This window comes from Delphinapterus leucas, chromosome 8 (assembly GCF_059928025.1).
Source record: "Delphinapterus leucas isolate spDelLeu-1000000601 "Yukka" chromosome 8, BTC_Dleu_Yukka2, whole genome shotgun sequence".
Taxonomy (NCBI): Eukaryota; Metazoa; Chordata; class Mammalia; order Artiodactyla; family Monodontidae; genus Delphinapterus; species Delphinapterus leucas.
In genome coordinates this window covers 115,856,276-115,868,618 of record NC_143136.1, presented here as the reverse complement: position 1 = coordinate 115,868,618, position 12,343 = coordinate 115,856,276, and the positions used below count along the sequence as shown (strand labels likewise).

Below are 12,343 nucleotides of genomic sequence, written 5' to 3'. Positions count from 1 at the left end.
CCTCCCTTACACGTGAGTGTGCATCACAGGAGCAGGTCCTGCAGCTGAACTTGAGCCTCTCACAGTGACCCTGCACGAGGCAGGGTGGGCTTTTCCTCCAAGCCCTCCCTAAGCAGAGACGGTGAACAAAGTAAAGAGCTGCTGTCAGTGTAAACTGTCAGGGGTTGTGGCAGTGTTTTGTGCGTCAGTCAGCACCCAGAACATTCTTATTCATTTCCGCATGTGATCCTATTTCACCATTTCATATGTGGTAAATATATGGCACAGTGGGACTGGATGAGGGGACAAAGGTCACACTGTGAGCGGAGATGCTATGAAACAGTGCAGATCCAAGTCCAGGGCCAAGGTCCTCTTTCCGAGGATGCAGGAGGACCTAACAGCTCAGGCAGGAATCCTGAGCTGTCCCAGGTAGGAAGACACACCTGTGTTGATAGAGAGGTAACACCATCTGACTCACACTTTAGCAGGACCACGCTGACACTGGCAAGGTAGTTACTTAGGAGACGTTGGGACACTATTACACCCTAACCACACTCGACCTCAAGGCATCCGTTTCTAGTTTAATCTTGTAGTAGTTTTTATTCCATTCAGCAGCCCATGGCAGCATTAACAATCTTAGTCTTTGCTATTCTGTGAGCATTTGTCTATCCAAGATTTAAATTTGTTGCTCTCTTAGTTCTCTAATTATCTGATATAATGGTGAGATTTTGATAATGTGCAACTTGCCCCATTTTGAGGTTGTTTTAAGAACATTAAAAAAGAAGCATTTTCTCAGGTTCTCATCTCTCTACATCTCCAAGACGAGTATCAGCTTTATTGTAACACCCAGAAACTGGAAACAATTCCAATATCACACATCAGCTTAATAAATAAGCCAATCATGCTATGATCATTCTTTAAATACAACCTGTTATTAAAACCAGCATTCTTGATACACACAATAACATGATAGTATTCACAACTATTTGTGCTGAGTAAAATAAGCCATAATAATAAGAATACATACAATATAATCCCACTTTTATAAATTCTAGAAAAGGAAAAGTAATCTGAGATAACAAGGAAAGATCAACGGTGATGTGGGGACAGGATGGAAGATAAGAAGGGACAGGAAGGAAGAAACCCAGAAACTACTGAAAATAATGAGAGGAATTGATTTGTTCTCTCCTGATAATGCTGATGCCTCCGTCAGTATTCATCACAGTGTTCATTCTGAGTGTGTGCGCTTTATCATATGTCAAGAAACTCATTAAAGTAATTACAAATAAAGAAATGCATGACTTGGGAGGTAAGGAGTGAAGGGAAGATACTGAAACATAAGAGACTCTTGAAAATACTTCTCATCAACCCTGACCCTCTCCATATATTTTAGGTAAACACTAGAATAGAGCAAAGTCATCATGAGCTCATTACAGAAGGGGTTTTTGCAAACCTCACCCGGCAACTCCAGCTCTGTCCTCTAGTGGGTTCCAGGGAGCAGACTGGCCCAGAGCTCAGGTGCAGATGCTGGACCTCACGGTCACCCCATGTTTCTCCTTGGACACTACACACACCCTCCATTCTTCTGGGTGTAGTTTACACCCCTAATATGAGGGTAACAATGACAGCTACATCACGGGATGTGTGTGCATATGTAAAATGACATATGGGTCCTACGTGTTTACTGTGGAACAATCAAACAATGAAAGTTATATTTCCCAGATGCTATCAACACCACAAAATCCAAGACTCTCACACCTGTTCTGAGACCCTGCCCTTTCGGAGGACGTTCAACGACATAGCCTCTTATAGACTATAAGGTCATGCAAATAGGGTCCTTCCTCTGTTGATATAAAGCAGCCCCAGCCCTGACCCTGCAGCTCTGGGAGAGGAGCTCCAGCCTGGGATTCCAACGTGCCCCCATTCAGGGCTCAGGACAGAGCACTCACCATGGACTTTGGGCTGAGCTGGGTTATCCTTGTGGCTATTTTACAAGGTAATTTATGGAGAGCAAGAGACACTGAGGATGTGAGTGGATATGGGTGAGGGAATCACTGGATGTGTGACAGTCTCCTGACCAGGATGTCTCTGTGTTTGCAGGTGTCCAGTGTGAGGTGCACCTGCTGGAGTCTGGCGGAGGCTTGGTACAGCCTGGGGGGTCTCTGCGACTCTCCTGTGCAGCGTCTGGATTCACCTTCAGTAGCTATGCCATGAGCTGGGTCCGCCAGGCTCCAGGGAAGGGGCTGGAGTGGACCTCAGTTATTAGTAGTAGTGGTGGTAACACATACTATGCAGACTCTGTGAAGGGCCGATTCACCATCTCCAGAGACAACTCCAAGAACACGCTGTATCTGCAAATGAACAGCCTGAGATCTGAGGACACGGCCGTGTATTACTGTGTGAAAGATACACAGTGAGGGGAAGTCAGTGTGAGCCCAGACACAAACCTCCTTGCAGGGAGACAGGAAGGGGGATGCAGGGGGCACTCAGGACATACAAGTGTGTGTTTCAGCCCCAGGAGCAGGTGCAGATGGTAGTTAAGGGCTGCTTTCCACTAAGGGTCTGGGGTTTCCTCTCCATGTAGCAGTTTTCCCTGGGGAACCTCTCTGGACTCATCCATGGTTCTTGACTTGCACTTTCAGTCTCTCAATTAGAAAGACTTTGAACTAGGGGAATAAATGTCATATAAGAAAGGCAGAGACTCAAAGATATATATTCAGCTTTTCCCTTGTCTAAATCTTGTCTAAATTGACCCTTTTAAATACTATTCCAGCGGATGTATAAAGAGTTAAACATATTCTTCCTTCCTCATTGTGATATCTCAGCCCTGCCCTACTGTAGACCAGCTGTCCCTGCCAGGATGCTGGCTGTTTACTTGCCTGCTAACCTCTTGCATGAGAAGCATAAATGCGCTGAGCAGCCCCGGATCCTCAGTGGGTCGCTGGGAAAGATGCCAGTTAGAGGGGACATGGGTGGGGGTGTTTCTACATGTGCTCCTTGCTTCCAGGCCCAATAGAATCCCTATATGCTTATATGAGACCTGCATCCTCTTCTACTGTGCAGTTTATTTTATGTCAAATATTCATCATCACAGCTATTACCAATAGACACATATGTAGTTGGCAGGGAAAGTTTAGCGTCAGGTGGATAATAACATGAATTTTCAGAAGCTGCTGAAAACAAATCTATTCTCCTTTCTTCACCACAGCATCTTACGTGAGCACTAAAATGCAGGAAAGTCCCACAGCTTCTCCTTCCAGGAAGAGTCCTGCAGCCTCACTATGCAGGCCCACCTCCGTCCAGGAACCCCTGCACGAGCAAAAATAACCAGGGTGGAGACGCCCAGGCCTGGACGGGAGGCCTCACTGTGTCCTGATGTGTGCTCTCCAGCACATCACTGCCAAGTCCAGGCTGCAGTTTAGCTTCACATCTGTAAGATGCAGGTAAACCGATACCTACATCACATGCTTGGTGTGCATATGTAGAAACAAAATAATAAAGGAGGCCTTGAGTGTTCGGATCCAGGGTAGGCCACCCCTAAATATGCCTCCAAGTGACTTAAGACAGCCCACTACAGGGACACTCTGAATTTCCTCCAAATCACCCTGAAATGAGAAATAAACCTCCCATGTGAAAGGTGCTCTCCCCCATTTAGGTGTGGAAGTGAAACGGTCCTTCACCTCATGCTCTCCACCTGCCTTTTTTCTGTAGAAACAATTTAGCCAAAGAATAAGTTTCATCTGAGAAGTGAACAAATGCAGAAAGAAGGGAAAACTGTCCAACAAGACTAAAAACTAATAGTTTAGTTATTAAGCAAATCAAGGACCTTTGGTTCCTCCTCAAGGGCTGCAGATAATATTCTTGTCCATGTCCCATGAGCCGTCTTATAGATACTGAAACTCCCACCAGGAGGAAGAAGTTAACTGCATGATGACCAGACTGTAGCCATGACATAAGCTGCCACAATTCCAAGAACTGGCCTCAAGAAATGAGAACAAACCGACCCTGGACCTGAAGATTAACTCTACTTAAATCAATCAAGATGAGGCTGATCACAACACCTCATGACCAACTGCAAGACGACTGTCACAGCTGACTCTGCCGTTTCTGCCCGTAGCCCCGCCTTCCGCCTATAAAAGCCCTTTCCCACAGATGCTCAGTGCTGGATGACCTTTGGAGAGAAGTCTGCCCCCCACCCCCGGGTGCAGGCAGCCAAAATAAAGCAAACTTTCCTTTCACCAACTTTGCCTCTTTATTGGCCTTTCAGCACCAAGCAGCCAGACCCTGCTTTCCTTTACAGAGGGACACTCTTATCACCAGGGATGGGGAATTCAGGCCTGGAAGTCTCTATGAACAAACCTTGCTCCTTCTTTAATGACTACGCAAGCCCAAACCCTGCTTAGGTTGTTCGCTATTTGAGCACCAAAAGCACACATTTCCTCCTTCTACCAATTCCTCACAAATATTGCATTTTGTCTAAAAATATAAAAGCTGCCTGCTTTGGTCACTTCTGGGTCCATTTCTATGGCACGTCCATGCACATGGTTAAATTTTTTTTCTTTTCTCCTGTTAATCTGTCTTTGTCAATTTTGTTATCAGCCCAGCCTCAGGAACTCAAGAGGGGCAGAGGAGGAGATTTCCCTCCTGACATGTCCCAGGTGTCTTCTCTTCAGCCTCACGTTGTACAACCTCTTAGGAACCTCAGTCCTCACAGCCACTGTCACTCTGTTGACATCACCTTGCCAGGTGTGTTCTTCTGGAATCTCTACTTTGCGTTTCCATCTCACCATTCGATATTTCTTCAAATCGGTATGAGATTTCAGTGTCCATTGACTGGATATACACAGTTTATTAATCATTCCCTATGAAAGGACATGTTGCTTTTTCCAAATTTCGGCAGATATCAATAAAGCTAACTGAGCATCGTGGGCAGGGTTTTCTCTGGACTAAAGTCTTACTGTCTTTCACAAACATACAAAGGAGCACTATTGCTGAAACATAGATAACAGTATGTTTAGTTTTGCAGGAAGCCCCCAAAATGTCTCCCAAGGTGCACCCCGTTCTGCATCCCCACCAGCTGTGAATGGACCCCCTGCAGCTTCACATCCTGCAGGTGTTTGAGGTTCTCAGAGTCCTGATCTGATCCACTCTTGTAAGTTTTCAGGGATATGTCCTTGTTCGGAACGGCACTTCCCTGTGACATATGTTCTCCCACAGCCTTATTTGCGAACTCTTTGTCTTTTTGGTCAGGTGTCTGTTAAGGATTTTAGCCCATTTTTTAAGACTTTTGTTTCTTTCTTATTGTTGAGTTTAAGGCTTCTTGCTACATATTAGATAACAATCACATATACTAGATATGTCTTTTGCAAATATTTTCTGCCAATCTGTAGCTTGCATTTGGGTAAATTTTAAATGTATTTTTTTTTGCTTCTCAATTATTTGTTGTTATGTTTCTATTACAATGAAAAGTGAAGTTAAACTTTCACTTCCTAAGCCATGGGAACTTCATGTGGGAACATGTCACAGTACACTCAAAGGCCTCTTTCAGATACTACAAGGATGGAATGGGTAAACAGAGGGGGGACTTCGTCAGAGATGCTCTTCTGGAAAAGTAGAAATGTACCAACGTACCCTCCTTCCTGTGTTGCTGGTGAGAACTGTGCTGCGTGTCCACAGAGACACAGATCCTTGATGAGAGAGTGAGATTTCATCAGTTAAAATGATCGTTTCCTAACAATAAATTTTACCCATGATGCATCTGAGTTTATGAATGATTATAACTTGAATGATTCAATGGATTTAGCAATGGTTGAAAACAAAATCAATACCTTGAATTATTATTATTAATTTTAATTTATGTTGCCACAGAGAAGAATTTGACAATCACAATTTCAGTAACACATTTCCATTACTTAGACTTATACTTCTTAAATTTTAGATACCTTGTTGTTTCATAACAAATATTTCATTACATCCCTCACGTTTGAAACTGGATTCCAAGCGGACCTAGAAGATGAAATGTGAGGATAGCGAATGTCTGTACATTCAGTAACATCTAAGACAACTAATTTAATATCACACGAGGGCATTGCTCATTTCCAAGTATACTTCCCGCTTCTTCTTTTCTCAATGATTCCAACAAACATACTAAATGACCTAAACCATCTGTCCTCAACGTTCCTGAAATCCACAACTCATTCTGAGCTTATACTCTCAAGATTTTATAAGGGAAAACACAGAAACCATCAGAAGGACCTGCCCACGTGGTCCCCATGAAGCCACCACCATCAGCCCTTCTCCCTCTTATCACAAAGGTCAGGCGCTCTTGCTGTGACCATCACTAGTAACCTGCAAAGAAAGATGACTGAAATCTCCCCACTTCTTTTTCCCATCACCCACTGGGCGTCTCTAATAGATATTCCCTCCAGCATTATCATATGACCTGGTTTCCAGACTGAATGGACCCCAATTATCTCCACAAAGGAAAAATAACTTTTTTCAGTTCTGGTGAACTAACACATTTTTCCTAGGGTTAAATGGACCCTAACAACACATCCCCACCCACCGAAACATAAAGACACCTGTTATATATCCTTCTATGTTAACATGAATTTGGATGGATCTCCTCTAATCTACCAGCTCATGAAGGACAGGTCAGATGCTGGGGCATCTGTTCAAATGCAGGCCCTTCTTCCACCTGGTGAATAATGGGCCCACCTGGTTCTAGGTTTTAGATGCCATCCCTTCCATTATCCTATCCCATGGCGTATCAGCTCAATTTTCAGTTCCTGACAACAGGGTGCAGACTTGTCCTTTGATTCTTGCCCATATTACTTTGTTCGGCTCTCCTATTATCGACATTCAAGCAGGCAGATCCTTTAGTATTGAATTTACTCTGCAAATATTATTGGACAAGCTAGAAGAAGTATCGTACTCTCTTCATGAAAGAGTATGGAGTAAATATCTTCTCACAGACGGCAGGCTCGACATCAGTCAGTGTACAGGTGAAATCACTGGGCTGAGGGAGAGCTGACCTGCCCCAGACCCACAGTAGTGACCTCTCAGGGCAGGAGTGGAGCCAGCGCTACATGTACAGGGTGTCAGTCAGTGATGGGGACTCACGTTGGTCTTTCTGGTTCCCAGGAGAAGTAACATCACTGATGACACTCATGTCAACATCCAGCACCCCTGGCAACCCCACTATAAATTTCAGACATACCATTACCATCGTGATCCCCAGTTTACATCCTTGCAGACTGAAATGCAGGTGGTGAGGCCACATCCTCAGTGCCCACAGTGAGATGGGATGGAGCTGTGCTCTGCTCTCCAGCACCATTTACTTATATGACCTCAGGCACAGTCCCAGGACTCAGTGACTCAGGGACTCAGGAAAGCTCTCACGTGGACTTTTCAAGGGAACCTGCTTCCTGAGGTGAGGACTTTCCTCTGACCATGACACCCACATACTCTGCAAGCCATTCACTTTGAAGGTTTACTTCCAAGAATCATGCATGTTCTCTCACCCAGTGCAGTGGGAACTGTGTTCCCTGAGCTCCAATGTCACTGGCTGTGACAGGGAGAGTAAAAATGAACACTTCTAGAAGTAGTGAGTCTGTGCACTGTGACCAGGTCACCCGCCCAGCATGTTGGAGTCCTGAGGAGCTTCAGGAGCTGTCTGTTCTTAGACCTTGCTAGCCCTGGGGATTCCTCAACGTCCACCTGCAAGGAAGGAGCCCTGAAGCTCGCACTGTTCCTGCAGACACTCAGTTGTGCACAGGAAACAGGCAGGTCAGGCTTCAGGCCATGTCAGCAGTGCTAAGATCCATGACCATCTCAGCAAGAATGATTACCTTGTCCACAAAATACACGGTGTGTTTAGTTGTTATGAATAAATCCACCTCCAGAGTAACTCTTGATAACATTTAAACTGTTTCAGGTGAAGAAATGTTCACCCAAGTTAAGGGACACACGAAGTCCCTTGTGAATTATGATAAACATTAAATTTTACCTCACTCTGTCTGAATTCAATGTGATTATTACATGTATGGTTTGTCTCAAATACTTGCACATCCAGGAAATAAACATGAGGTAATGCAGAAAGGAAAAAACAAGAGCCTGTGTCTGACATCTTGGAGGACCCTGAATGTGTGATGGGTATTTATGTGAAATATATACATCCATGGAATTAAAGTCTACTGCCCAAATCTGCCGTTAATCCTTGAGCACAGCTGATTTCCTCACTAGCCCTTCAGCATCATTTCATTCCTGGACACTGAGTCCCCCAGGCATAGGGAGGGGATGCCAGGTGGCGGCTGAGTTCTCTGAGGAAACAGTCAGCAGCGTCCTCAGGTGGAGTCCCAGAGACTGGGACCTCCCTTCACTACTTTCTGCTTTTTATAAAAAGGTCCCTCCCTTATGCAAATATCCCCTTAGACCACAAGGTAAAAACAAAGTACCTGTTCACTTAAATTCGGGTTTCTCCTCATGCTTGAAGAGAATTTCTGGGCTTCAGGAATCTCATCTGCAAGAAGATGAATCCACTGTGGTTCTTCCTCTTCCTGGTGTCAGCTCCCAGAGGTGAGTTTCTCAGGGATTCAGACGTGAACACCTGGGGAAGCTGCATCTGAGCCCATGAGTCACCGTGGTTCTCTCTGTCCACAGGTGCCCTGTCCCAGGTGCAGCTGCAGGAGTCGGGACCCAGTCTGGTGAAGCCCTCACAGACCCCCCTCCCTCACCTGCACTTTCTCTGGATTCTCATTAACCAGCTATGCTACAGTAGCCTGGGTCCGACAGCCTCCAGGAAAGGGGCTGGAGTGGGTTGGGGGGATAGATAGTGATGGAAGCGCATATTATAACCCAACTCTTAAGTCCCGGCTCCGCATCACCACGGACACCTCCAAGAGCCAAGTCTACTTATCGCTGAGCAGCCTGACAACTGAGGACACAGCCGTGTATTACTGTGCAAGAGACACAGTGAGGGGAAGTCAGTGTGAGCCCAGACACAAACCTCCCTGCACGGAGGCCCGTTACCACCAGGGGTCGCACAGGACCCAACAAGTACAGGGCTGCGACCTGCAGCAGGTGCATATATGGGCTGGGAGGGAATTCTTGTTAGATCCTGTGCTTTCCTCTTCCTGCCCAGGACCTCTACCAGAGACTCTGTACTGTATCCTAATGTTTCATTGCTGTGGATTATGAAGTATCTAAAAATTTTTGTGTGCATATACATATTTGCTTTTTATTTTTATTATAGCTGTGTATATATATATTCATATGCACAGACCCATATAATACTCAAGAATTAAGGTTGTTTATCATTTCTTTATCTTTTTCTCAAAGGAGCTCAAAAAAACCCTGCAGCTCACCATAATTTTCAATTTCAGCCTGAAGTTTGTGAAACGTGTAAATATCCTGACAATGCACATGAGATTTTTAAACAGTATTAATTGTTGTTTTGTTTTTGTAGATGTGGAAGGAAGAGACACACCATCCTGCTTTCAGGCAACCTGTACAGGCATTCTGAATTCTGCAGCGGGCAGTGTTATAGACTCTAACGCCAGAGCGCTCCAATACTGCACATGCAATTATCCTCATTATTCACAGATTCCAAATCTGCCAATTCACCTACTTCTAGCTTTTATGAGCACCCTAAAATAAATACTGTCATTTTGTGGTCATTCACAGACATTAAAAATGTGGCCGGTTGTTTGAATCAGGCAGCACACATGTGCGCACTAACACACACACACACACATACATACACACACACACACATTTTCCCAGCTGAGGTCAGTCAAGGTGATGCTCTCTTTAATTGTTTCAACTCCCGTCCTGTAATTGAGCACTTTCTGGGGTCAAATTAGTGCCATGCTTTTCACATTTCCGTGATTCTTGGCGATTGTTTAAAGTAGTCCCAGGCATAGGGCTGAGGAACAGTCTAGTGTCCCTACGCACAAGTGGCTGTGAGTGGACTTAGGGAAAATATACATGAGACATCAGCTTCATTCAGGCATGAGTTATATGGCCATGGGTGCTGAAAATGATACTCATGTTTCCAATATAAAGTTCATCGGAAACCTGAAGACAAAACTCGTTGCTGCACATGGGATGCAGCCTTGGAAACTTCACTTAATTCCAAATACAGCCTGGCAAGTGTGGGCTTATGGCCAAGAAGAGGGTGGGGTGGAGTGGACTGGAAATTATTAACAGAAGAAATACAGGCTAAGGGGATTCTGGTTACATAGACTCAAAAGGATTCTTGCTAAATGGAGACCAGGGTGATCAGATACCGTGTGGGTGATAGGAGGTTTGATGGCTTTGATCAACTACTGCGGGTGATCAGAGTTCAAGGGTAGGGGATTCTCATTATTCTCACTTAGCAGGGCTCTTCACAAAAACTGGTCATGCACATATAAACACAGAAGCCCACAGGTCAAGACTAGTTGAGAAGAGAATTACAAGGATCCTGTTGGCAAAGGGGTGGTCAGGGGTCTTTGTCACACTTAAGAAGAGGAATAATGAACAGACAAGTAAACCAGGGATGCACACAGAAACACAGAGAAAAGACCATCTGAGGACTCAGTGAGAAGACGTCCATCTGCAAGCAAAGGAGAAAGGTCTGAGAAGGACCCAAACCTGCTAACACCGTGACCTTAGACTTCTTGCCTCCAGGCCTGAGAGGAATCCATTGCTCTTGTTTAATCCACCAGTCTGTTATTCTGTAATGGCCACACTAGCCAACGAGTACACCTATAATATAGACGCAGATAGACATATATGGAAATGTAAGTATCGTATTGGAAAAGGAACATCACCCATTCTTCAGAGGTGACATGAAGCTGTGTCCACTCTGGATCTCAGCCAGCACCCTCCGCCAGAGCCCTAGAGAAGGACCAGCCATGACCATCCTTATATGGAAACATGCTTCCCACCTGCACATCACGCCCAGGCTCTAGGGGAAATCACAGCACCTGTGCTAGTCAGAATCAGGGTTCTCATCTTCACTGACATAACTCTCTGATAGTCAAAGCACTGATCAAAATGAACATGAAAATCTTCTGGTCATTCCTCCTCTTGCGGGCATCCCTCAGCTGTGAGCATCTCCTGGGTTTGAGGAAGGTGGAGTTACAGGGTGACATCAGTGAACTGGGTGTTTCCTTGTTTCCCCTTTGCCAGGTGTCGTGTCCCAGGTGCTGGTGCAGGAATCGGGCCCAGGACTATTGAAGACCCTCTCCCTTACCCGCTCAGTCTCTGGATTATCCATCACAAACAGTGCTGGCTGCTGGGACTGGATCCCTCAGCCCCCAGGGAAAGGGCTGAGGTGACTGGGGTGCTTTGGTTCTGGGAGTAGCACAGCATACAAGATGTCTCTCCAGAAATGTCTCTCCACCTCCAGAGACACCTCACAAATTCAGTTTTCCCTGCAGCTCAGCTCCGTGATGACCTAGGACACAGCCCTGTGTTACTGTCCCAGTTGGTTCAGTGAGAAGTCAGGGTGAGTCCAGACACGACCCTCCCTGCAGGGGCCTCCCCAACCACCAGGGGGCGCTCAGGGTCATCAGGAAACAAGAGGACCCATTTCAGGGCAGGTGCAGAGGTTGGTACGGAGGGATTCTCTCTCAGAAGCTGTGGTTTCTCCACTGGATCATTGCCACCCCGGAAGCCTCATCCACAATGATTCCAGGGAACTTTCTTGTTTCTAAACTTGAGACGTTTTTCATGGATTCAGGCTTCTCTGTCTTTCCCCATCTATCTTTGGAAGAGCCGCACAGATATATTTCTTCTTGAGACCTTTATTTGAAGATTAGGTTAATACTTTCTGTTATTAGTTGTCAAGTTTTTAATCGTTTAATGACATTAGTAATTTTTACTGTTGAACTTTAAATCTGCTTTCCACCATCAGATGGATTTATCCTACCATCCCCATTAGATATATTTATTCAATCTCTTTATATAAGTATGAATCAAGATATTTGTTTCATACATTGTGTTAAGGTTATATACTAAGGCATTTTCTTTGCTTCTGTAATTCTGACCACTTGTCAGCCACGGGGAGCTCTTTCAGATTATCTCCTGTATCCTCTTTATGGGCCCCCATCCATTTCTGTGAACTTCCTTACTTTCTGGTGCTACAAGAGTCTGCAGGATAATCATGTGTATTCTCTTCTCTGGCCCTAGAATTAGCCATGCCTCAGCTGAGTTGCGGATCCTTTTCTGGAGAATAGTAACAGGAATCAGAAGACTGGGTATTAGGATACTAATGTTGGTGTCCTGTCTACTGGGAGCATTGGCTCTAGACCCTATAAGCTAAAAGACCTTGGAAATATATCTGTGTGCACTACCCCACATATACACACACACGTCT

General features: G+C 45.1%; 1 gene segment (V, D, J or C); it reads left to right on the top strand.

The window, feature by feature from the left end:
• The first annotated feature begins 1,830 nt into the window (after positions 1–1,830).
• On the top strand, positions 1,831–2,414 carry LOC149748647 (immunoglobulin heavy variable 3-23-like). The segment is given in 2 exon segments: positions 1,831–1,975; positions 2,080–2,414. Coding segments are annotated over 2 exon segments (363 nt in total).
• The last annotated feature ends 9,929 nt before the right edge of the window (positions 2,415–12,343 follow it).